This window comes from Terrapene carolina, unplaced genomic scaffold (assembly GCF_002925995.2).
Source record: "Terrapene carolina triunguis isolate 2854851 unplaced genomic scaffold, T_m_triunguis-2.0 Scaffold103, whole genome shotgun sequence".
In the NCBI taxonomy this organism is placed as follows: domain Eukaryota; kingdom Metazoa; phylum Chordata; order Testudines; family Emydidae; genus Terrapene; species Terrapene triunguis.
In genome coordinates this window covers 4011477-4038254 of record NW_020664454.1, presented here as the reverse complement: position 1 = coordinate 4038254, position 26778 = coordinate 4011477, and the positions used below count along the sequence as shown (strand labels likewise).

Sequence of the window (26778 nt, the reverse complement as noted above, 5' to 3'; positions counted from 1 at the left end):
TTGTGGAATCCCCATCATTGGAGATTTTAAAGAACAGGTTAGATAAACACCTGTCAGTTATGATCTAGCTATACTTAGTTCAACCCAATGCACTGAGGCAGGACCAAGTGACCTCTTGAAGTCCCTTCCAGCTCTGCGTTCTATGATTCTATGGGCTTTGGATCAGGCCCTAGTTGATGGACTTTTTCACCTGCACACAGAAATGATAGTGCACATAAATTGTGAGTGCAGGTATACAAAGCTGCACACACACTAGAAGAGGCTGGGTTAAGCCTCATTGGAAAAAACAGGTCCTAACAGTTTGATGTGTGACTCTCATAATGAACAGTCAGGAACTGAAAATGCCACAACATTCTCCATGGAGCCCATTCCCATCATGTCTACAGGAGCTATACACATGCATAGTAGAGACAACTGCCCGCCAAATGTGGGTTCTATGGATTAGGAGAACTGTGGAATGAGTGGAAGTAGATGTTAGAGAGGAGCTAGTGCTACTGAGGTTTTGGGACATGATGAAAGTGTAACCCCCTTTCCCCCCCCCCCATGTATTGTGTGCTGTCCCCCACACTAGTGTCTGGTCCACATAAGAGACTAAGTGCCTACTGTTGCTAGCAGCTAATCAAGTTACCTCTTTAGCTCAAATGGTTGGAGCGCATACTTCTAGTGGTTAAGGTCCCAGGTCCCTGCTGATGACCCATGGTAGGAGTCACAACAGATACCCCAAGCCTTGATGAAAAGGTTATGCTATCTCAACAGGGATGGAAATGCCCTCTCTGATATCACCTTACTCCTGCTTGGTTCTGCAGTGGAATAATATTTTTAATGAACCCCCACAATTATTTGCTATGGAAGGAAATGTGATGCCACAGAAAAGTATGGCTTAAAGCACCAGGCACAGGTCAGTGGGGAAAGCTCAGCTGTGCAAGCAGGGAGCCCCTTTCAGACAGAAAAAAATGTAATTCTCTATCTGTTTAACCACACTTTTATTTTTTTAATGTCTGTGATCCTTTGGCCTTTAGATTATACACCAAGTGGCCAGATTTTGGTCTAAGTGTCCTGCCAGGACAAATCCATAATAACTTCATGGATTTCCCCTGGTGTGCCTGAGCTCAGAATTTGCTCCTTAGTACAGCTATATCACATTTTCTACTTTTTCAAGCCACATTTCCATGTAATGGTCTTGGCAGCAAGTAGATCCATAAAAGAGAAGAACAAGCCAGGCTGTGACTAATATTCCAGAACTTTGCAGTCCAACTTTTCCCTGTGTGACAAAACAAAGTGTTTGGCTTTTCCTGACACTGTTGCAGAGAGAGACACACATCCAAGATAAAAATGCAAACATCAGCAAATTGTCAGAAGCAGTTACAGTGAGAAGTTGTGGACCCACAAAAATAACACGTCTTCAGAAATCACGAGCCAGGACAAACCAGATTGGCTTTGTTATGCATCCATGCTTCAAAGGGAAGTGCTACAGCTCAGGCAACTGTGGTGTTTGGAGGAGGGCAGGGGTTTGCTGGTAGTTTACTCCTCTCATTTTATGGAAGGAGGCTTGTCTTGATGTTTTAGTTAGTGGCAGTTCTGATTACTTCGCAGACAGGTAAATTGGCAGGGTGGCTTTTTTAATTAGCATAACTAGGCTAATACATAACCCTGCTGTATTGCAGGTGTATCAGTCACCATAAGTAAATAACTTATATTGTCGCTTCTTGTTTAAATTCCGCAAGAACACCCACCAGAAGCCTTGGTCACACAGCCTATGGGGAGCCACAGCATGCCTCATTTTTAACAAAAACCTCACCTGCTGAAATGGAGGGCAGGGCACTGAGCTGCTGTATTGATTACTTTACATTATCAGCCCTTTGGGTCAGGGAGTCTTGAGATTTCTCAATATTCCCGTAGTGATATGGGATTCACTGGATCCAAGGCTTTTCTGTTTGTGTCAGGGTCTGCAGCAGGCAAGGAGAAAATAGCTTTTATGGCAGCACTGTAATTGGTTAATCTACCAGTTAGCCATGGAGGAAAGAAACCTGCAATATGGAGATGGGCGGGGGACGGCAGGAACAAGGCTGCAGAGAAAATCGCATTAGTTGAAGTCACTAGATTGCTGTTAGACAATAATGATGGGAGAGTTCCCAGCCACTGAATCTACTTTAACTCTAACAACTATGAAAACCCAGCATAAATTCTCCAAAGAGCCAACTAATGAAAATCATCATTCAGTACTATAGGTATTACCCTAGAATAGGGCATTCAGTACGCCATCCATCCTGTGTACTGCATTAGAAGCAGCACAAGTTTGGAAAATTCGTCATTCTCTGCAGGAGCAGATACAGCAAATAGCTCTCAAGACAAACTTGCTATTGTCGGATAATTGAGGTCCCTGCAGGGAGTGTCTTTCCCCCACCCCCCCCAGTTGGCAATACCTCAAATGCAAAACACACACTTGGATTGATAACAGGAGTACTTGTGGCACCTTAGAGACTAAGGTGCCACAAGTACTCCTGTTATTTTTGCGGATACAGACTAACACGGCTGCTACTCTGACACTTGGATTGAACATTTGTTAGACCTGTCATGGCAGGTGAGAGAAAGGACAGTGATGTTCCCTCAGCTGGTCACATTACCATTTCTAGTAAGAGAATGGGATTTCCCTTCGGAGATGTGTTCTGTAATTTTCAACAGGCTTCTACCCACCTGAGGTGGATGAAAGTATAACTTGCCAAACATCAGAGTAACTGGTTTATAGGCTTTTGAGAGCAGCCATGTTTTTCTGATGTCTGCCTCATATCAAGAGGATGGAAGGCAGAGGGGTGATGAGAAGGTAAATCTGATATTGACACTTCTGTGCAATGGAGTTCCTGGAAACCTACACAAAGATCCTGGTGCTCTTCAACCATCTCTTGGCTCTCTCACACACACACACAAAACAGTTCATCCAGTTATAAAAGCCAATGAGTGAAAGTTCTAACACTGGGACAGTTGTTGTGTCAGTTCTATCATTATTGTACCCCTTCCTTCAGCTCCTGCTACCTAGCTGTGAAACAGATTAAGAAAGAGCTGTCTGCTTCTCTCTGCTAAATCTGACCATGCCTTCTTACATCTGAAATCTGCCTGGCCAGCAGCAGCTGTCGAACCCCAGATAGTTGGTGCGAACTGGTCCTGGAAGAGGAAGAGATGCCGAGAAAAGGATCTGAGCAGCTTGAATCAATCAATCTCTTTCTTTCTTAGAGCGAAACACCTCCTCTCTATTTTCTTTCTCTGTGGTTTTCAGTGATTCTGTTGTTTCTCTGAGTGTCGTACAGGGCTGTTGTGTGTTTCATATATCTGCTTTGATCCAGGTGACAATGTATGCAGACAGGAAAGCTTGAACCTGGATGGAAGTGATTAATTGCATCTATGAGTGATTTCCTGTGTCTGATTTCTGTGTATTATGCCATGGTAGAGAATGTTGCCTTATGACACGTTTCCAGAGCTTCTTGACCAGGCTTGTTAGCATTAATCCACTCCCATGAGATTACATCTCCCAGGTCAGCAAGTACAGCATGTACCCATGAGTACATCTAAAGCTAAAGGCAATGTGGTATCAGTGCTGGTCTTGGTAAAATGCCTCTAATTTCTACCCATTATTTCTGGTGCTGAGTAAGCTTCACAGGGGATAATTGATTTGGGGAAATGGCTCTTGTTGCTTGATTTGGGTCCATCAGACATTTTCAGGCAGCCTAAGGAGGGAATTACTGACACAGGAGAGAAAGAGACAAATAAACGAAACAAACTTATTTTCGGTTTAAAAATAAAAGTCTGAGTTACATGTCTGGTGAACTACAAGGTGATAGAAACACTACTCTGCCAAGTGCATGCTTGACATACCAGCAGAAAGAGAAGCTTGATACTCTTCAGCTATTCATTTATTTAAGAAGTTAGGCCAAGCTATTCCCCATTAAAATCTCTGTTCTTCCCCAAGGTGATAATAATAATGAAGTGTTAATAATAATAATAATAGGAGTAATGACTTAAAAAAGAATTACTGACATTCCTTCATGTGCAGTCTCATTGTGTCTTGCCTGCTCTATAGGCCTGACTCTCCCTTCACTGACATCACTTAAATCATGAGTAGGACCATTGAAGTTCATGGAGTAACACTGTTGTAAAACTTATGTGAGAGGAGGATTTATAGATTCAAAGTATTTAAGGCCAGAAGAGACCATTATAATCAGGTAGTCTGACCTCCTGCATAATGCAGGCCGTAGAATTTCACCACGTGATGTCTGTATCTAGTCCACAACTTCTAGTTGTATTCTCCGGAACATATCTTTTTAGAAAGAAGTCCAATCTTGATTAAAGGTGACAGAGAATCTGTCACACTCCAGGTAAATTGTTCTAATGATTAATTACCTTCACTTAAAAAATGTGCACCTGATTTCTGATCTGAATTGTTTAGCTTCAGCTTCCAGCCATTGGATCTTGTTATACCTTTGTCAGCTAGATTAAAGAGCCCTCTACTATCAGAAATATTTTCATCATACAAGTACTTACAGACTGTGATGAAGTCACCTCTTAGCCTTCTCTTGGATAAACTAAGATAGATTGAGGTACTTCAGTCTCTCCTTGTAAAACAGGTTATCTAGACCTGGAATCATTCTTGTAGCTCTTTCCTGAACCCTTTCCAATTTGTCAATATCCTTTTTAAAAATTAACTGGCCCAGTATTCCAGTAATTATCTCTCTAATGATGCATACAGTACTGAAAACATCTTCCTATTTTTACTAGTTATTCCCCTGCTTATACATCCAAAGATTGCATTTGTTCTCTTAACCACAGCACTGCTCTAGGCGATCGTGTCTTGAGTTATCTTGTCACCTTGAACCCTACGTTATTTTGAGTTGCTGCTTTCCAAAATACAGACCTCCACCCTAAAAGTGTGACCTGTATTATTGGTTCCTAATTGTATGACCTTGACTTTAGCTATTATTCAGTAAAGTCATTTTACCACATGATCCAGATCACTCAGTAGAACTGACTTGTCCTAATATTTTACCACTCCACCAATTTTTGTCATCTGCAAACGTTACCAGCAACGTTTTTTTCCAGATAATTGATAAAGATATTGAATAGCGCTGGGCCAAGAAGAGACTCAAGCCCTGTATCTGTCTTGTTTGGATTATAAGATCTTTGGGACAAGAACACTGTATTGTGTTTCCAATACACTGTCTGTGTTTAACAAATAAGATGTAACTCTTAATACACATCAGATATTTGCTTTTGTGCCAATATTATATTCTGCTGTGTTGTTTGGAAAAAAACACCCCTGATAACCTGCATCCTGTTTTGAAGAGATTGTCAAACATGCATGGGACTTTGGAACTAAAGTGTGGAGTAACCACCCACGTGAGTTACTTTCACATGAGACTCTGGCAGTGAGGGCATTATGCTGCTTTTTTTAAATTTTGGCATAGTATTTCACCGGAATTATGACCATAACATGAAATGTATTTACTCTCTGAACCCTTGATTTCTTCCAATCAAAACAAAACCCATCCAAACATTCTGAAGCAAAAGTCTAGCTCCTTCCTGTAGAGATTATTTAGTAAGGACAGAAATCCTCACTGTTTTTAATGAGACCACGTGGACTCTGTCATTTACTGTTGCTTCTTCAAAGTAAATAGCCTGCAAATATTCTGTTGCTAACCCAATACTGGTGGTTAAAGCATTCATTGCATCTAACTGGCTTCCTCTCTCTCCCCCACCCCCCCAATATTTGTTTTTCAGCTAACTCTGGCCCCGAAATTCCTACCAAATACCTTGATCAGTGCAGATTTTGCAGCCAATTCCATCACAAAGATTTATGGGCTCACGTTCGGACAGAAGCCAAACCTGAGGTAAGGGATCGAGAAGTGAAAGGAGGAGTATGTTCTGTCACTGCTTAGTGCAAATGGGTTGGTGGGAAGAACTGATTATTTAGATTGTTTACCAAAACCATTTTTGGCCCGCAGATAACTTTTGGAGGAGGCGGATTGTTTATGTTACCGAGGGGACCGAAACCACTCTCGGATGAATGCATTCTAGTGGCTTTTGTTGGACATCACACAAATATACACACAACATTTTTAATAAACACGTCTTCTAAATCTTGTTTGTGTTTATCTGTTATGAGTGGCAAGGAGCAACACTGATTAATCAAATCAGTGACTAACTGGTCAAATATTCCCAACTCCATTTTAGTTCCTTCAATGAAAGGCTGCAATCAAGCTGAGACTGTAATGCTGTTGCTAATGATGCAACAGTATTGGATTCAACAGTACTTACCAACCCCCATCAGTACTTCAACCTTGGGTGGCTGATTCTCTAGGCGCCACCGCTATTCTTTAGCGATGATTTTCTAGGCTGGACCCCAGTGCAGTGCCACAGACCACCCTCATTTCACAAGCCTGCTGTGAAATGTGGTCTGCTCCACAGAAGTTTTACCTAATCTATCGATACAGACTCCATTACTGCAGTAACCATTGCAAGAGCATCCCGAGCTCCACTGCTGGTTACAACGTGCACATTTGAATTGTAAGTGCCTAGCACTGGCTGGCACAGTTGAGCCCGCAGGGTCTAATCCTGCAATATGCGGGGAGCCCTCAATTTCCATTGACTTCAGGGGGAGTTGCGTTAGCTCAGTACCTTCTCGGCTCCGTTACAGTCATCTGAAAAGGTTGGGTCAGTCACTCATCTTGAGTGATATTTCATCATGACTGCACCTGAGCTTATGCATGTGTCTTCCTTCCAACCTGAATGACAGAAGCTGCTGAGTTCCTGTATCACATTAAGTAGTTGGGCTCTTTCTGAAGTGAGTTTCACAAGTTCTCCCATAGCAACCATTGTTTAATACAGAATAGCAGCCCGTTGTTTCCTGAGCTGGACGGATACAAGATCTTAACTCAGAAATTCAGTTGCTGTACTTTTCCCCCCGCCCCAGTAAAGTATGTACTTTCAGGCTCTGCTGACTTGGAACGAGAGGTTTTTAGAAAGGCAAATATTTGTCAGTTAAAAGCATAGCTGACCATACAGAGTGAATCATATCCTTCCCTGTGGTTCTCTGCTCGTGGAGCTGTTGTGTTTCTATGTTGAGTCCAAAAAATCCCCCCAGATCATCTCCACAATCACAACAAAATCCTAAAACAAGTTAGAAAATGCAGCCTTTTCAATCCCCGCTTTGGAAGTGGTTCCCTCTCATACTGTTAATCTGCCACCAGGACTTTAGCCACAGTGCCTCCTGCAGCACATGCAGAAACAACGGGACTATAGAAGTGGGAGTCGCCACCCATTGTTTATGACAGTGGGTTTTTGTAAAAACAAAGGGAAGACGGTTTGGACTTGATTCTCCTCCGACTTGCATAGGTGTAAATCGGGAGTGGCTCCATTGACATCACTGTCATTGCACAGCTATAAAAACTGTTTAAGAAAGGAGGTTAAGGCTCTCTTTCCTTTTCCCCTCGCTCTGAGATAGAACTGTTTCCCCTTATCTGATAAGGACTTCCTGGGAGGAATTTACCTAGGGATGGGGCTAACTGGTGCAGAGGGAAATAAACATATTTCCCCAAACCTTCACCTTAAGTTTAAAAGTCTTACAGACTGGTTAAGCCTATTCTTTTATCTGCATAGTGGTCTCTGCACTCCTGAGTTCTAGAAGCAAAAATTCTGAAATAGCAACATAGACGCTATTCTTGTATTATTTCCCACCTTCGTGGAAGCAGAAAGAATGGAAATCTCCCGAGATGACCAATCCTCAAGAGATTTATAGCCCAACTTTGCAAACTCAAGGTTGGGATGTGCTTTAAACCAGGGGTTCTCAACCTTTTTCTGTCTGAGGCCACTGTCCAACATGTTATAAAAACTCCACGGCCCAGCTGTGCCACAACAACTGTTTTTCTGCATATAATAGCCAGGGCCTGCGTTAGAGGGTAGCAAGCAGGGCCGTTGTGTGGAGCCCCACACCACAGGGGGCACTGTGAAGCTAAGTTGCTCAAGCTTTAACTTCAGCCCCAGGTGGTGGGGCTTGGTGCCCGGAGCTGCAGCCCTGTGTGGCAAGACTTCAGCTTTCTGCCTTGGGCCCCAGCGAGTCTAACACCGGCTATGCTTGGCAGACCCCCTGAAACCTGCTCGTGGCCCCCCCAGGGGGCCCTGAACCCCTGGTTGAGAACCACTGGTTTAGATTAGAACCCAAACATTGGGTATGTCTCTGAACTAAATCCAAACTCTAAACGTTTCTGAGGTTTGCCTATCGCTCCAATAGCTTCTCTTTGCCTTGTGGCCAAACAGTGAGCTGGGCTCAAGCTGCTAAATTCAGATCCAGATTTCAAACATACCCAAGTCTTGCCATGTACAGATTCCAGGCTTTCATAGAATATCAGGGTTGGACGGGACCTCAGGAGGTCATCTAGTCCAACCCCCTGCTCAAAGCAGGACCAATCCCCAGACAGATTTTTACGCCAGTTCCCTAAACGGCCCCTCAAGGATTGAACTCACAACCCTGGGTTTAGCAGGCCAATGCTCAAATCACTGAGCTATCCCTACTTTGTCTCAGCCTGTTAAAGATGTGGGCGATTCATAAAATACAGATCCAGATCCAGGTTTGGATTTTGAACATTCCACCACTCAGAGACTGCTTGGGGCCAGTATTGTGGTTTGGGCACATCTGTTTTATACTTGGCAGAATAAGTGATACATTAAAAAATGAACATATGTATCTTAAGACAAGGAAGAAGATAGACTGAGGTGTAGATTTCAGAAGCCTGTATTGGGTAAGAGAGGAAAGCAGACCATACTGCCTAATTCAGTCTTTTTCTTTCTGGTAGATCTGTATATCTTCACAACAATAAACTTTCAGATGCTGGGTTACCTGATAATATATTCAATGGCTCTAATAACGTGGAGATATTGATCATGTCCAGCAATTTCCTGAAGTATGTTCCGAAGAACCTGCCTCCAGCACTATATAAACTACACTTAAAGGTAATGGAACCAACTTTATGTATTCTCTTACATCTGGGATGCAGTTCTGTGTGTGTCTGAGATTTAAGCTGCCGAGGCAGGCCCATTGTTAGATTGTGCCTGCTAGGTTTGGGCTGAACTAAAAGCAAGCCAGAGAGTAGCCAATCTCCCCTGTACATACAAGTTTACTGGCATGAGAAGTGATGGCTGTTTTGCAGCGCAACAAGCTGTTTGCCTAGATCAAAATTCCTTTTTTTCTCTTTCCAAGGGAATTTATTGCTGGTGGCTGGCTGGCAGCCTTGCATGTCTCAATCCTGAGTGTAGCCAAACACCAGGCAGTCCTTGGACAGAGAGAGTGCACATTTTGTCATGCTGTCCTCATGTGTTGGAATCACACAGAGGGCAGATAAGGGATGAGATGAGAGGGCAGATAAGTTTCTAAGGCCATTCGGTCTTTGTCCTCTTTGAGCCCGCCATGTGTGATGGTATTTTTTTCTGACATAGCTGCTTATCCACTGTCTTTGCTCACCAGATTATTTCACATAGGCTGTATCACCTTCAAGTAGCAATGACTTTTGGTCTCTACTGAACTGGCAACTGGAATATTTGGACCAGTAATTTTCCATGGCTGCAGCTAACCCTGGCAGAGGCATTGGTGGACGTTGTAGTGTAGCTGTGCTCTGGTATTATCTCCGTGTCATCTAATCGTGATTAAAATCACGTGTCGCCCATTTGCACTAGAGCTCTCACCATAGCTAACATGGAGGAGCTGCGATGGTGGAGAATTCTGGATCCAGTTGTGCTTAGTGCTGACAATCCCTGGGAGATGAAGAGGGCCTTTAGCCTATTATCATCTCCCTAAGCTATGCAGTCCTTTGTTGCCTGCCCTGCTTTCCTCTCCTTTGAAGGTTTCACCGTTGACTCTCATGCAACACTTTTTAGGAACTAAGGTCTCCAGTTTAGAGAAAGGTAAAAACAAAGGGCCTAATCTTCTGAATTGCTGGACTCCTGCAAGATGTTGAGTGCTCGCTAATCCCATTGACTTTAATGGGACATGTGGGTACTCAGCCCCGTGCACAATCAAGACACAGAGTTTGCCCAGTACTGGACTTTAACTGTCTTTCCTCAGTCAGCTGTGAGAATGGCAGTCTTGGGCCCTGTGGGGGAAAAGAGGAGGACTGGAGAGGGAAATATGAGCTTTGTTTCCAAAAAGCGTCATATGAGCTTTGTTTCCAAAAAGCGTCATCTGCTGGTAGCGACACATGAACCTGTTGTTTTGACCAGCCAATGGGAGAGCAACAATAAATGAGGGATAGCCGCTGGGAGTTGAAAGGGGAGAGACAGGGTTAGTTTTGATGTGACACAATCATGTTGTCTCTTTCCTCTCTCTGATCACTTCGACACTGGTGTAGTCCCATTGATTGAGATGTTGTATAAGACATGAAGCTGTCCCAGCGTCTGGTGCATTCTTCATATACTTGAACTGTTTTGCATCTGCTAAATTCAACATTAGTGCCTTTATATATTCTAAAAGTGTGGGGGCCCACTTATAATTCCTGCTTGTAAATGAAATGCACCAACGAACACAACATTTTTAATGTTGGCTCAGGCAACAGCAAAGGTTTATCTTTTGCTGCCTGTTGGCCACTCAGAAGCCACATTAAGGGGAGAAGGTAGCTTTCTGGAATCTAACTCTTAGGAACTGTACTTTTTGGTAGATAAGGAATATTGTTAGGATTGTAGAATTGGTTGGTCCACTTTATAGTGGAATCTGGTTTGCTGAGTCTAGATTCTTTGGCCAGGGTTGATTGATATGTGCATAGATTTCTTGGGGGGAAGGAATAGGAACCTGTACAGTAAGTAGGGCCTGTTAATGGGCCAAATCCTGCAATTCTCTTACCCTGTCTTCAGTCAAAACGCTTGGGGAATCGTGCTAGAAGAGTGAGTGAGAAAGGACTGCAGGATTTGGCCTACTGTTTGGATATATTTCTCTCACAGCCTGATAACAGCCCCATGTAATATATCATATGCTAGTCCTACTGATTTTTCATTGCTTCTTATGCCCATGGACATGAGGCCTATGATGCTAGCTGCTCAGAGTTGTGCCTGATGATTCTCTAGACTCGGATATTCTCAGACTAATAATGTGCTTTCTGTGTCTATAGAACAACAAACTGGAAAAGATTCCCAAAGGAGCCTTCAATGAACTTGTGGGCCTTCGAGAGCTGTATTTGCAGAACAACTACTTGACTAATGAAGGGATGGACAATGAAACCTTCTGGTGAGACTCTGCTCTTTAAATTTGGCTATTTTTTCTTTACATGTACAAGAAGGTACAAGGTTTCTATTATAAAATGTGCCATTTTATTTACTGGGTCTATATGAAAAGGCCTAGATTCCGGTGCTGCCACCCAAATGCAAACATATTGGTGAACCGTTTGAACTGGTATCAGACAGTGTATTTAAACAAAGGACACCAATGATCCTAGCTCCCTGGTAGCTACTGGCCCAATCATGCAAAATCCCAGGTGCCTATTGGGAGAGGCCTAGAGTCATGCTGAAGTCAGTAAAAGGTTAGGGCTCCACTCCTGTTGAAACCAAAGTGAGATCACTCAGCACTTTTCACGATCAGATCCAAGTGCAGTTTTCTGGACATTAAGGCTAGATCTTCAGCTCTGCTGATTCTCCTTTGTGCTGCTCTCACAGTGCAAAACGGACTTGAAAACTGCCCTAATTCTGCAGTTCAGGATTACCCTGGCCTGGGGCTACCCCAGTGTAGGAGGAAAGCTGGAGAATGCTGTGCTTTGACACTTCCCAGAAGTAAAATGGCCCCTAAGGGTTTTTTACAAGCTGGTGCAATTTAAAATAGCCTTTTGGCTTCTCTGTGCTGTGCCATGGGTAAACTGAGACTCTTGGGATCCGTGTGTCAGAAAGCTACCTTTGCCTTCCCAGTTGTGTGGAGTACTTGACTGGCTGTACCTGAGGATCTGACTCGCAGTACCTGTCCTGCACACAACTTGCTATGTGCTCTATGAACCTGTCAGATTATGAAGAAAGGAAAATGCAACAACCCCTTTATTCTTCCCGCTACTATTTAGCATCCTCACAATTGCATAGTAATTTATCTGTGGGTTTGCTATTTTTATCTCCAGAATAATGTTGTGTGTAACATTTCTGATAAGGGTTGGATGAGCACAGCACAATCACTCCGGCTAAGCCACAGATCACCTTTCGCAGTGGGGATGGGGTTTGATCTTTTCCACTCAGTGGTCAATGAAGGTTGCACTACATAAATCCATATTTCCTGGGTAGAGTACACTGTTTGACTTGAGAAGCTATCCAGTTCCAGAAACGTCTGCCTTGAAACACTGAGCTGGGAAATAATACCACTTATCTGCCTCCAGTTGGTATAAGTGGCTAGACTGAAGATTTGCTTTAGCTACAACGGAGTCCTTAGAATCTAGTTTGAATAGTTTACACAAAGCAGATCTGGCCTTGAATCACTTCCATAATACTAGGAGGTCACGAGAAGTTCATAATCTTGGCATAGGCCTCTGAGCTTATGTTTCCCCCTTTGGTGAGAACAACTCAGCATCATCTCAAAGTCAAAACTTGTGTTTTTAGTGTGAAAAATACCCTTTTATTTGAAATGAGAGACAGGAGTTAGTGTCGATTGTGATGTAGTCATTTTAAACTGACAGCAGAACTTTTAAATGTTAATGGTCTTTCTACTGCATCTCTACCGGTCTTTCTGGTGGCATGCAATAACTTTGATCATTCGGCTGTAGTATTTTATATGTGGTGTTAACAGAGAGAACTACCAAGCTGAAAGGCAGATCTCAGCTCCCTGGCAGATGCTTATGGAATCCAGCCAGCTCTCCTGCAAGTGTAGCTGGTGCTTGATGGCACTGGATATCCCCTAGTGGCCAGTGAGGAACTACATATTCTGCTGTCCCGACCAGGGATACAACATCAAGGACAGTAAGGGAAGTAGCAGGGTAGCCATGATGGGGGGGGAGAAAGTCTTTTAAAAAGGGGGTAAATCCCCCAGGGAAACAGATTATTGTTTCACTTGGCAGTAGGTAAATAGAGAATGTTTTCTTTCCTGCTTTTCCAAGGAAACTATCCAGCCTTGAATATCTAGATTTGTCCAGCAATAACCTTTCACAAATCCCGAGTGGCTTACCTCGAAACATCGTCCTCCTTCACCTGGAGAAGAATGCAATTAAGACGATTGGCAGGGACGTCTTGATCCAAATTAGAAACCTTGAGTACCTTCTACTTCACAACAACAAATTAAAAGCCCGAGGGATCCACCCGCTAGCCTTCCAGGGCTTGAAGAAGCTGCATACTGTCCACTTGTACAACAATATGCTGGAAAGGATTCCCAGCGGGCTACCGCGGCGAGTGAAGACACTTATGATCCTTCACAACCAGATCTCTGAGATTAACAGGAATGACTTTGCTACCACTTACTTACTGGAGGAGCTAAACTTAAGTTACAATAAGATCACAAGTCCTCATATCCATCGGGAGGCCTTCCGCAAGCTGAGACTGCTAAAGTCCTTGGATCTTTCTGGGAACAACCTCCACACGCTGCCCTTTGGCTTTCCAAAGAACTTGCAGATTCTGAAACTGAAGGAGAATGACATAAGCACCATTCCAAGAAGAGCCCTGGCAGGAATGACAAAGCTGCAGGAGCTCTACCTGAACAATAATAAACTGAAAGTCAATTCCATTCACAGGGCAGCATGGCAGGAACTCAGCAGTCTCCAGGTAGAAACACCACCTTCTCTATTGTATTGATAATATGGATGTCCCTTCCTTATTTGCTTGGTCCAGTTCAGTGGGCATTAGTGGTAGATTCAGATTGGTCCTTATTTTCTAGGCCTGCACATTAAGTGCAGGACAGTATAGAAAGGGGACATTATCTGATTTTAAAAGACTTGTGGCAGAGTTGTCCTCCTAAATAGAAAGACAGATGCCATTGTACTGTTATCAGAGGAAACATAAGGATTTCTTTGGTCCTGGACTCTGAAGCTGTGTTATATTTTCAACTAGATATTAATGACTCATGCAGCTAAAATTCCATATGCCGCCATACAAATGCCACTCCCCACCCGCAAGGGTTTTAAATAAGCTTTATTGTGTAGAGTTCTGAAGGGAGGGACGTTGGGAGGCAAGGAGTGCATAAATAAAACAAGCTGTTAATGCACAAAACATTCATAGCAGCTTACAGTCAGACAAGCCAAGCTGTAAGATTTAGCAGCTCAGCTGGGTAAGGCACCTGGATAGCAGTTAGGAGGCCTGGATTCAATCAACTGCCTGTCCTTTGGTTAATTGTTAGGGACAGTTGAATAGAAACATAAGGCAGGCAGGAACAATCACATTTGTGCTATGCAAAATGATCTTGCAGTTGTCAGTAGCTGAAGGATTTGTCTGCATTTCCTTTTAGGCAAGAGCCCCATTCCCTGCATTAAAAGGTATTGCCCTTGTCATATGGCAACCATCCATTGTACCTACATTAGTGCACTGTAAGGAGGGAGCTTTTGTATCTGAAAGCACCGCAGGGATAAGAGATGCAGAGCATATGTGATGCTGGTTATCAGCATAAGGGCTTCAGACATGCCAAGAATTTTGATTTGTACAGCAGTTCATCTCATGTTAGTTCTGCTCTTGAAGTCTATGGAGAAAATGGTGCATCAGATTTCAGGTGGTATAAATTGGCATAACTCCATTGAAATTAATGGAGCAATGTCAATTTATACTAGGTGAGGCTCTGGCCCATGATTTTTATCATACCTTTTTAATTTTCTTGTCAACTTGGTGCTTTTAATGAAGGCAGATAAACTAAAGTGTGACTCACTGTATGTTTGTATTTCAAAGCTGGTTCGTTCAAAGATGGAATTTAGTTTCGAAGGATGATGTTACCAATGAAGATTACAGATGGTGGGATTGTTTCACTGTACTACTAAAGACATTTATCCATCCTAACCCATCTGTTTTCAAACCAAACCAAATGCTCTTAAGTTCTTGGAAGCTTTAATTATTAAGAAGACATAAGCTTCTGTTATCTAGGGGTCTGATTCACTACTACATAACTCTGGTTTTAGGCCACTGTCACACCACTGAAATTAGTGTCAAGCCAGAGTAATGCAGAACCCCTTGAGTCCAGCTGTACCCTACTACATTGTAAACTCTGTTCAAGAAAAATGACATTACTATAACAGGCCCATTTTTTTTCTTCAAGTAGCCTCTAAGGACACTGCTTAAGGTTGCATTTGGCACGTTGCATTTTTTGAGTGGCTTTATTACTTAGTTATTTCTCTTACAGAATACAGTAATTTATCCTTCATTAAGGGGTTGACCTTGCAGTTCTTACATGAGTAGTCCTATTGTGGTAGGTTTGACAAATTGTAGCTGAGTAAGGCCCCGATCCTGCAAATACTTATCCACATGCTTTGCACATGTGACTATTCCCACTGAAGTCAATGAAACTACCTGCATGTGCAAAGTTAAGCATTTGCATAAATGTTTGCAAGTTGGGGGCCTAAATCCAGAATGAATGTACTGAAGTCACTGGAATTCCAGATTTGCAGTAATGTGTAACAGAGCAGTGGCCAGATATTATGGCGATTGGTGCTACACAAATATATCTTAGATAGGGAGTTGGAGAAATATTCGGCCCATTTCTTTCTGTAAGACTACACATGTGAGTAAGGGTTGTGGCATCAGGCCCTAGCTAATACTTTTCAGACCAATATGTTAGCTAACTTTGAAAGTGACATTTGAAAAGTAACTTTAATCAATGAAGTGTTTGGGAGAATATCGTCCAAGGAGTTCTATGCATAATTGAAACCCAGTATCTTTTTCATTCATTTACAAACAGGCCTGGACTAACACATGAGGATAGGGATAGAGAAATGTAGGTGCCCTTAAAGAAAGCAGCATGATCTTTGATGTGATACTGCTAGATTAAATAGCATTATGGGAGGACAGGCGCCCCTACAGCTTTGGCTGGCCAGAATCCTCCTGGCCACATTGATCTTGACGTGAAACGAGGTTTGAAAACATAAAAATCCCTCCACCTTGAACTGAACCTGAACCTTTTTACAGGGTTGAAAATGCTCAGTTTCTCTCACACAAACACAAACACACACCAAAAAAAGAGCCTTTTTTCAGGTGATTTCCTACTCAGATATTCAGACCCAGTAATCCGGGATAGGTATTGCACATGTACCTAACTTCTGGATGGTTCCCCATAGTGATAGTTACCAGTACCCATCCTTTTGAGATTCACACATCATGATCTGGTTCACCAGTAATGAAATATGCTTGGTGCTGCTGCTGTCTACACTCATCTCTTCAGTTAGCCCCTGATTTTATGACTCTTCCTTTCAGCTATTAGATATGGGTGGCAATCAGCTGATCTCTATTCCATCGGACCTGCCAGGATCCCTAGAATATCTATATCTCCAGAACAACAAAATCACCATGGTATCCGAGAATGCCTTTGAATCCACACCCAACATAAAGGGAATTTTCCTCAGGTAAGGGCACTTTCTACGTTGAGTCTGCACACAGGATGTTCTGCTTTTTTTCTGTTTTGTGATTGCTTGCTTCGGGGGTGGGAGGAAGGGGAGGCATTTAAAATCCTAGCTTCTCCTATGAGCAACTTGATCGTACTGTAATCCAGGGTGCAGCTAGGTTTATATGCAATGAGAGGTCATGTGTGCACCGCATACACTCACTCGGCTTTGAGTGCTGCATCCTTTTAAATTTCAGTGTTGATAACAATGGGTCAGGCAGACGGATTAGAGAGACTGTAGGATGTCAATGTACGTGTTTGTCATGTGCCCAGATATAGCCAGGAACTAAAAGTTTGGAAGGTCTAATTTTAACTCAGTCAGCCTTGCCACTGATTTTCAGTCCTGAATTTCTATAGTATAGCAACTAGAAGCTTGTTAGTGGTTTGGGGGCATGCATGACTATAGCTTTGCATAATGTATGTGTGTGTGTGTGTGTGTGTGTGTTGCATTGGTAGTTTTGTGGGGAAGGGGTGAGCCCATGATATGATTATGATGCTTGTATGATCATGGGTGGCATAGGGCGATTGGTCTGGCCCTCTTAGAGGGAGTGGGATCCAGTGAACCTGGACTGATTACCTGCTGCCCGGTTGAACTTAAGGGGAGATATCTTGGCCTTATAAAGTGGGAGACAGCTGTGGGTTTGGCAGATTCCTGCAGACACTGCAGGGATTACAAAGGCTCCTGCAGGGCCCTATGTGAGCAATGGGAAAACATGAGTGGGGAAGGTCTGTGGAGAAGGCCATGCTCCAGGTATGGGGTGCTGAGAGAGCAGGAAGACAGAGACCCACAGGGAGAAGGGACTATGTGACCAGTTTAGCACTGGGGTAAAAGAAATAAACTGTAAAGAGAGGACAGACCCACAGAGAGGAGGGGCTGGGCCCAGCTGAAACTGGGATGAAGACTTTGTAGGTGTGAGTTCTATTTTGAATGACTTTGTGCAGCACTTAATGAATTGGACCCCAGAAGGAGAATGTTTTGAATATATGGACCATGTGGACTTTTAAAGGGGCCCTGAGCGAAGGGGAAATTGAGGCAGACTTTTGCAGAGGCACCCCTGGCCACCAGGAGGCAACTTGGGAGTGGCTGACAGTTTGACAATTGATCTCTGTAGTATTGCAGACTGATCGTTCTAGTCCTGATGTTGTGTAATAATTGATTTTCAATAACCATTTGAAAATGCCCTGCAGATCTTTTGGAAAGGAGCATTTTCAATCCTGTGCCAAAAAACTGAATCTGATTTCTATTATATGGTGGTGTAGCTATGTTGGTCCCAGATTATTAGAGAAACAAGATGGATGAGGAAATATCTTTTATTGGACCAACTTCTGTTGGTGACAGAGACAAGTTTTCAAGCTTACACAGAGCTCTTCTTCAGCCCAGATCTGAGGAAGAGCTCTGTGTAGCTTGAAAGTTTGTGTCTCATACCGAAGAAATGGGTTGTAGCCCACGAAAGCTTATGCTCTAATAAATTTGTTAGTCTCTAAGGTGCCACAAGTACTCCTGTTCTTTATACCAACTAGGGTTGCTACCTTTCCAATGGCAGGTAACCGGACCCCTGAGGCCCCACCCCCTGCTCCACCCTTCCCCCCCCAAAACCGCACTCCTGTCGCTCGCTGGATTGTCTCCATCCTCCATCTTCCCTTCCCATCTGGGGCTGGGATGAGAGCTGCTGCAGCCTGACAAGAAGCCCGCCTACAGGTACAAGGTGGCCCTGGCTGAGCAGGGGCTAGTGTCAGTTGTTGACCCCACGCCTCCTCCCTCCCCTCGGTAACTGGACTTTTGGTGTCTGGTCAGTACATCTGACTGGACACTGCCAGGTCTCCTTTTCGACCAGACTTTCTGGTCAAAAACTGGGCACCTGGCAACCCTATCACCAACAGAAGATGGTCCAGTAAAAGTTACCTCACCCACCGTGCCTCTCCGGTTTCTAATATCTTCCATGAGTCTAAAGAATCTACAGTGCAGAGGAAACACATAATACCATACATTTGTTCAGCTCCTGGCTCCAGTCATTATCGTTGCTACAGAGGTGGGGAGGAGACAAGATCTCTTACCATTGGTAACAATCAGCAATATTACAGCAAATCTTTTCAACGTGGCCGTTAGTGCACTTTGTGCGAAACATGCGGTGCCACATTCTCAAGTGTGCTATGGCCACTTTACACAGTTCAGGCGGCACAAATGGTCCAGATCACACACAAGTGACAGGGCCATGCAGACATATCCCCCCCTACCATTGTCCTGCACTGAACAGAACTTGCCTGCAGAAGAGTGACCTGGAATGTAGGGATAGAAATCCAAAGTTTTTCAAACTAGTTCATGGCCTTATATTCAGAATTTCAAGTTTAATTAAGGACAGAGACTAGAACTGGGTGAAACTTTCAAAATGAAAAGTGAAACTCATCCAGGAACTTGGGCCAAGTTCACTCACTTCTATAAACTTTTCAATGAGTAAGTTTCATACTTGCCTGGGACAATTGATTGTGTTTCCTGAGCTCTGTTCAAATTCAAAACTCATGAGCATGAAAAGCTCTACAAACCAAGAGGTCTCAGTTTCCCACGGCGCTGACAGAGACTTAATATTTTCCCATCCTTTTGGCTCAGGAAAAGATTGCTTCTTTGCTTTGTAAACCACTGCAAACCTTTAGATACTGATGTCTATCCAGGATGCAATTTAGATTAAATAGCATTGAACTAGAAACTCCACCAGACGAGGAGTTTGTTTTTTAACTATGTACTTGGTAGGTGTAATGGGCCACATACTCATCTCATCTATACTCAGCATAAATCCAAACTGTGGTGACTAACTTAAATGGAGTTACTCAGGATTTACACCAGTGCAAGTGAAATCAGTTTTGGGGCCAGTAAATGTATGTATTTTTATTATTCTGAGAGACTGACGTTAGCAATACTGCTCAGACAGGATTTATAAAACCCCTAGATGGTATGGAATATTTGATTAATCTGATATTTTATCCCTGCAGTAATGTGTTCAAAAGCCTGGGATATGCATGGCATAGTGAGCTTTATACGGTCTGATCTTATTCCTTTATATGCAATTAAATTGCTTTGTGTAACCTACAGATCTGAATAATTCCTTCCTGGATAATTTTATTTGCTTACTATGCAATAATTTAAAAGCTTGCTGTCTGTGAATCCAGCTGCTCAGGGTTCTGAGAATTTAGTGAGAACTTGGATGCAGCTCAAAAACCAAATTTATATAAAAGTGTGTGTATATAAAACAAATACACTAAAATGTCTTGCGATAGTATTTAGTAGAAGGCCTTGTCAGCCTAAGATATATTTGTCAACAAGAAGCCGTTAGTCATCATACCATTGTAAAACAATAGCATGTGCATCTGGGAATATTTAAGAGAATACAACAGTGACCACATTCCAGAGTGATGGGCCACAAAATAGACATGAAGGAGCCTTAAAAATACATATTGTATGTTTACATTGTTTACAGATTAACAATTGTTGCACTTTGTTGTGTTTCTGCAGGGAGCCTTTGATTCAATATTTAAGGGGGGGAAATCTAAAACTATCAACAGATGTCATTGAGTCTCATAGACAAGCACACTATACTTTGAGAGAGACATAGTAGGTGAGATAGTATCTTTTATTGGACCAGTTTCTGTTGGTGGAAAGTACAAGCTTTCAAGCTTCATAGAGCTCTTCTTCAGGTTTGGGGAAGGAAACCAGAGTGTCTGAGCTAAATACAAATTGGGATGGGTTGTTAAGCACAAGGGTTTACTCACCCTGTAGGAGATCACTTAAAATGAACTGGGCAATTTAGGGTTAGGCAGTGTTGTGTGTTACAAATTGTTGTAATGAGCCATAAAACCAGTGTTTCCGAGTCCGTGGTGTTTAGTGTCCAGCAGAGTTATGAATCTAAGTTGCCAGGCTCATCTTTTGAAGCTGTTGTGCAGGTTTCCTTTGCAGGACGAGTACTGAGAGGTCAGATACAAGAGTGATCGCTTTGTGAAAAGTGTTCGTCCACAGGTGACATGGTATTTTTGTCTGCGTGAGTTCATTTGAGAGTGTAGTGATTGTCTGGTTTCATCCACATAGTTAATGTTGGGGCATTTGATGCACTGGATAATGCACACAGCCACATGTTGTGATAGGTGTGTAAGACAGATGAATCTTGAAAGGTGTGTTGTGTGGGATTTTGATCATTGTAGCAGAGGAGATATGTCTGCAGGTTTTGCATCTGTTGTTCTGGCAGGGTCTGGTGCTCTGGCAGGGTCTGGTGCCACTTCAGTTTGGTGTGTCCTGGTCTGTGGGGAACTTGCTTCTGCACAACATCTTCAAAAGCAAGCCTGGGAACTTAACTTCATAACTCTGCTTGATGTGAAAAACTATGGACTCAGAGACACTGGTTTTATGGCTCATTACAACTATCTGTAAAACACCCCACTGCCTTCTAACCTTCAGTTGCCCATTTCGTTTTATGTGGTCTCCTATAGCAGTGTTTCTCAACGACCAATCTGTGGTCTGGCGCCAGTCCCTGAGATCTCCCTCACACAATGTAGGAAGGCAGCAAGCCAGTCCCTGGAATCAAAAAGGTTGAGAAAGATTATCTCACCTACCTTGTCTCTCTCATATTCTGGGACCAACACAACTACAACAACACTGCAAACACACTATACTTTGAAACTTAGGACATGCAGCTGGTATCATTTCCCTATGGGAAGGAAAGTACTGGGTGCTGGGATAAAGAATACATAGGGGAGACTTTCCAATACTGTGATTTTTCTCTGCTGTGTATAGCTGTAGAGGTTAGGGGCAGGGTAATAGATGGAATCTGGAACAACTGTTTCTCTGACAGCCAGATCAATTGGAATCCCAGTGAGCAGTTACTCTGCGTATCACTCACATTTTCAGGGTTTCCCTGCTGTAAAAGTCCTTTGTCCACTCCGGTATAGTTAAAAATAATCAGGGTATATAAATAGCTAGGCTGTTCACAGATCATTACATTCCATCTCTTCCTCTACCCATCCAGAAGGGCCAAGTCCTCTGGTTTTACTCAGTCCTCAGCCAGAAGTCTCAGTTTAATCAATGGGAGTTTGTCTGAGTAAAGTCCACTTATGGACTTCAGGATTTGGCCCTTGCATTTTGCCATCCAGGCTGTTGAACCTGAGATTTTTAAAAAATGTCCACCTTTAAAAGGCCCTGCTCTCAGAAGTGTCATCCTAGAGTCAGGGCAATCAGCATTTGCACTTTGAACAATGCTACTTTTTTAGGCTGGAACAGTACTTCTTGGAGTGATATGTGTGCCAGGATGAAGTTATGGCAAGTTTGTACCCAGGCTACCTTCTAATCTCCAAACACTCCTGTGTTGGTAGGAGGTGTACTGTACTTACAATATATAATCTCTGTAGATGCTAACAGAAAGGCAAAGTTCAAAATTAGAATGTAGCACACTGCAGAGAACCATTATTTTAAACACAGTGGTCACACTTTTGTTTTGAAGGTATAATAAGATAGCAGTTGGAGCAGTGAAGGAAAGTACATTCCAAAGCCTAAAGCATTTACAGGTGCTGGATATTGAAGGGAACTTTGAATTCAGTGATACTTCAAAGAACAGGGATAATTCAGAAGAGGAGGAGGAGGAAGAAGAGGAAGAATCAAGATAACTATGAACAGACTCAAGCACATCATGTGGTAGGTAACCATCCTACTATATCTACTCAAGGGTCCAATCCTGAAACCCTTACGTAAGTAATCTTAATTCACAAGAGTTGTGCAATTGAAGTAAATGGAATTACTCATCCTGGGTAAGAGTTGGGGTATTGGACTCAAAGGCCCATCCTAAAATATAATGGGACAGAGATGGCAGTCAAAGCTGGTTGGAAAATTTCTCTTAAAAAATCATTGTGTATCTGGTGTTTATCAAAAATACTGGACAGACTCTAGCAGCCTCTGATTATCCACACAGCAGGTACAGCAGTGGAAGCAGGAGCACTTGCCTTTCCAATTTGCCCCCATGATATGTCTCAGGTATGGCCTGGAGGAATGGCCTCTTGGGATGACAAAGTCTCCATGCCCACTTGCAACCCACATTGATACCAGTGTGGCTCTTTGATCCACTCAAGTAGCTGGACTGCATTTAGAGGCTTCTGTCTGCTAATGTCTGTGAGCTAATGGTCCTGGTCCTGTAGCTCGAGGCTTATGTTTTTAGATCCAGATATAATGACCCATCCATAGGGTCACTGTTACATATTCACATCCAAACCATCACCACCCCTTCCAAGGCTGAAACAAGAGTCCCAGTTGTAGTGGGGGTGGTATTTGTATAGTTAGCACTGTCCATTGTGGGCTGTACTGAAACCATTACGGGGGGATAGCTCAGTGGTTTGAGCATTGGCCTGCTAAACCCAGGGTTGTGAGTTCAATTCTTGAGGGGGAAAAAATCAGTACTTGGTCCTGTCTAGTGAAGGCAGGGGGCTGGACTTGATGACCTTTCAGGGTCCCTTCCAGCTCTATGAGATAGGTATATCTCCATATATTTTTTATATTTTATTTCACATAGGTTCAATGAAGAGCCTCCAGATCATGACAAGTCCAGGTCACTACCGACCTGGGCTGATTTTGAGCTGGTGACCTAGAGATGAAGAGCTCTGTATCTCATTACCAATCTGATCAGCCAATTAATTCCTCTATTTGAACTTTTTTCTCTCTTCTATTGTTCACGATAAGGTGGAGGAGCAGCAGTGTTTGGAGACCATTGATTATTTAAAAGTATAATGGGGTTCAAAAAAGAATTAGATAAGTTCATGTAGGACAGATCCCTTAATGGCGATGGTCAGGGATGCAACCTCAAGTTCTAGGTCTCTCTAAACCTCTTACTGTCAGAAGCTGGGACTGGACGACAGGTGATGGATCTCTTGATAATTGCCCTGTTCAGTCCCTCTGAAGCATCTGGCACCGGTCCCTGTCAGAAGATGGGATACTGGGCTAGATGGAGCATTGGTCTGACCCAATATGGCCATTTTTATGTTCTTCTTATTGTTTGCTGTGCAGTGCACTACTCTTAAAAAAAGACTTTTATAGGTGGGAAGGTGGCAGGGGTCAAGGTACATACTAGCCTTTTGCCACTGGAGACCCAAGCTCAAATTTGGATTTGGTTAGATGTGAAAACAAATGTGGTCTCCACCTTGGTAAATGTTTTCATCTTAGAGTATGGAACAATTCAGTACTGGCGATTGTCTACTTGAGATACCAGCGTTGGAACAGGGCAGGAGCTACTGGGAAAGCCAAATATTAGACCCATGCCTGTGCTATCCATAAAAGTACAAGAGAACTTGTGGTCAAACTAATCTCCTAGGAAAATAGTTTACACTTAATAACTCAAGGTACATTTAACCTTCTAAGAAGTACATCTCTGCTTTGGGCTGGGACACATCTGACTTCTGTCAGCATGCATTAAGCTTACTGTGTTTTGAATCACAAGCTCCAAAGTTATGTAACTCTTTTTGCCTTCCTTATGTTTTGCAGGAAAACATATGGAAAATGACATATATTCCTGTATCTATATATAGATATACTGAGCGCACTTAGCGAAACGTGCGGTGAATTACACCCAGACTATTTGTTGTGGCACTGGGCCAGGCTTGATGAAGATAGCCTGTTATAGTGCCTTAATCTGGGAGAGACCCTGAATGCCATCCCAAAGCTTCCAATTCATCTTATACAAGACTCTGGATCATAAGGAATTGCTCTGGAACTCGCAAAAGCTGGCTTTTGTTTCTTCTATTTCTCTTCCCCTGCCATTTCCATCTATAATAACAATATGGGACTGTTTTGAACACATGCCTTCAGATGCTGTTTTTGTCACTCCATTTTAAATGAACCATATATACGTTTTGTCTCTTTTCTCTCACCCCGAACAGATTGATAGTTGATCAAGAGGGATGGGTATTTACAGTAGCTTCATTTGTGGAGCAGTATATGAGGCATCTTCATCACCAAACAGCAATAAGAACAACCAGACTGGATGAATCCATTCCTCTGTTAGTACAATATGTATATTTGGATGAGAAAAGCAAATTAAGGCTGGATCCCATAGTAACTTATCCCTACTATCAAAGCCTGCAGTATATGCCCGTGTTAGAAAGGTTTTAAAAACAAATCAACAACTCTTGTACATATATAAAAAAGAAATGCATTTTTACATTATAGTCCTTGTCAAAGTTTCTGCCGTGCTGCTTTTTGTCCATTAGCATTTGTACAAATATCCCTGAATCGTGACCAGGTGAATGGACCAAATAATATTTAGGAACTGTACAGCAGCACACATTCTCAACTAGATGCATATTGTATAGCATACATACTTAAGGGCCTGATCCTGTGACCACCAAAGCCAGTGAGAGTCGTGGGTACTCAGAACCTCTCATAAGCAGACCCTAAGATGTCATTAAGGACAGCTAGGGGAGGGGTTTCTCATCAGAGTGCTAGACTGGGACCCAACCCTTGCAGGACCTTGGGCCCTTAAAACTGCTCTCACTTTTAAGACCCCTCCTGTAATATCCTGAGTGCCCTCAGTTCCTATTGAAATCATGGAACAGACCTGAAAAAATAAGAATCAAAGCTTAAGGGCTGTGAGGTTCTAATCGGCTTGTAATGTCCTTCATCTGAGCTATCTAATCAGTGCAAGGAAGTTGTTGATGCAGTGAGGGTTTCTGGTTGAGCACATGTTGTTTGCAGAATGTGCTCCTAGGATTTATTTGCAGGTGTTGTGTTGGCTTGTTTCTACACCAGCTGTTTTCCCTACTGGAGAAGGGGTCTAGTTATACATTCTCCCTTTTGATTTCTCTAACACATGAGTTATTCCACGGCCTTGCCAGTTCTCAATGGGGACAAGTCACAGAAGGGGAAAAAAAAAAAGCAAAAAATTACTTCCAGAACAAAGAAAAAACAAAAATCAAACATTAAATGTGAACAAGCAATACAAACATGAGCTTTAAGTATGTGTTTGAGGCAAAAAAAACAACTGCCAACTGATTTCTGGAATAGATTTCCACGTAGCGATGTATATGGATCACTCTGAATAACGGCTCACTCAGACTGTCACCCCACAAAACAGATCAACTTACAGCACCCCCAAACTACTGAGAATATTTCTGAGGTAACATACAGATATCAGAGTTGCCATGAGACCGTAGGCAGCACCCTCTAAAGATGTAAGCAGAGTAACAAGAGAAAGCATGGTTTAAAAAGCTGAATATATTTTACAAAGTTGTCTCAAACCTACAACCCCTCTCTTTGCAGCCCTGGCCGATATTTAAGTTACCTTATGTAGAAGTGACAATGCTCTTCAGAATCCTCAAACCGTTGAAAGTTTCTCTCTACCCATTACTATTGGAATGCAATGGTGGTAAAGATGGGGTCCATCTAACAACTTATTTCTCCCCACCACCACCAAAAACAGACAGTCACCTGATTTTTTTCCAGGGAGTCACTGAGCACCTTTTGATTCCCATTAAACTTTCCATTTCATTTGAGTGCTCCTGGGAAGGGGCTGAGTGCCCTCATCTGCCTCTGAAATCAATAAGAATTGAGGATATTCAACACTTTCCAGGATTGGGCCCCCTAGGGCAAGTATTAGCATTTGCTAAGGAAGGTCTAACTTCAGTCTAAGGGCCAGAGTCTGCTTTCTTTTACATCAGTGTAAATCTGGAATAACTTGACTGAAATAAAAAAACAAAACTGCTCTGGCTTTATACCAGCATAACTAAAACCACAATCTGGTTTTAGGCTTAAAGAAGCCACTGTCTCCTCAATAAAAATACAACCCAAAAAACGTATTTTGTCCATCGCAAGCTAAACTACTTTGCTGCTCAAAAAAGAACTATAGGTCTGATTCCTCATTTCATATATCATTTCTGCCTGTGCACAATAGACATAAAATTCTATCAAACCAAAATAGTAGGGTTTGCAACTCAGTTTGCACAGATCTAAATGACTCTACAAACGAGGAGGGAGTGGGAGGCAGATCCCTGGCTCTATTCCAGCTAAGTGTGCTCTACCCTGCCAGCTCAGAAGGGCTAGAAAGCCAGGATTACCAGCCAGCTGGGGATTCCCTGGTTGGTGTAGAGCCAGCATATTTGTCCCTGTTGGAAGGATGTGGCTGGGGCAGGGGGTACGGTTGGAGTCCTTTTGCATTATAGAGAGCCCCAGCTGGTGCAAAGACCTATTGAAGGATTTGTCC

At 42.8% G+C, this 26778-nt stretch overlaps 1 protein-coding gene across 1 annotated transcript in view; it reads left to right on the top strand.

The window, feature by feature from the left end:
• LOC113406538 (podocan-like) overlaps window positions 1–24779 on the top strand; it is a 36777-nt gene extending 11998 nt beyond the window's left edge. The window contains 7 exon segments of the mRNA XM_026651811.1: window positions 5767–5876; window positions 8838–8994; window positions 11139–11254; window positions 13092–13749; window positions 16375–16523; window positions 22042–22232; window positions 24066–24779. Of these exon segments, the coding sequence (XP_026507596.1) occupies window positions 5767–5876; window positions 8838–8994; window positions 11139–11254; window positions 13092–13749; window positions 16375–16523; window positions 22042–22204 (1353 nt within the window). The 3' untranslated portion in view covers window positions 22205–22232; window positions 24066–24779.
• Window positions 24780–26778: the final 1999 nt, after the last annotated feature.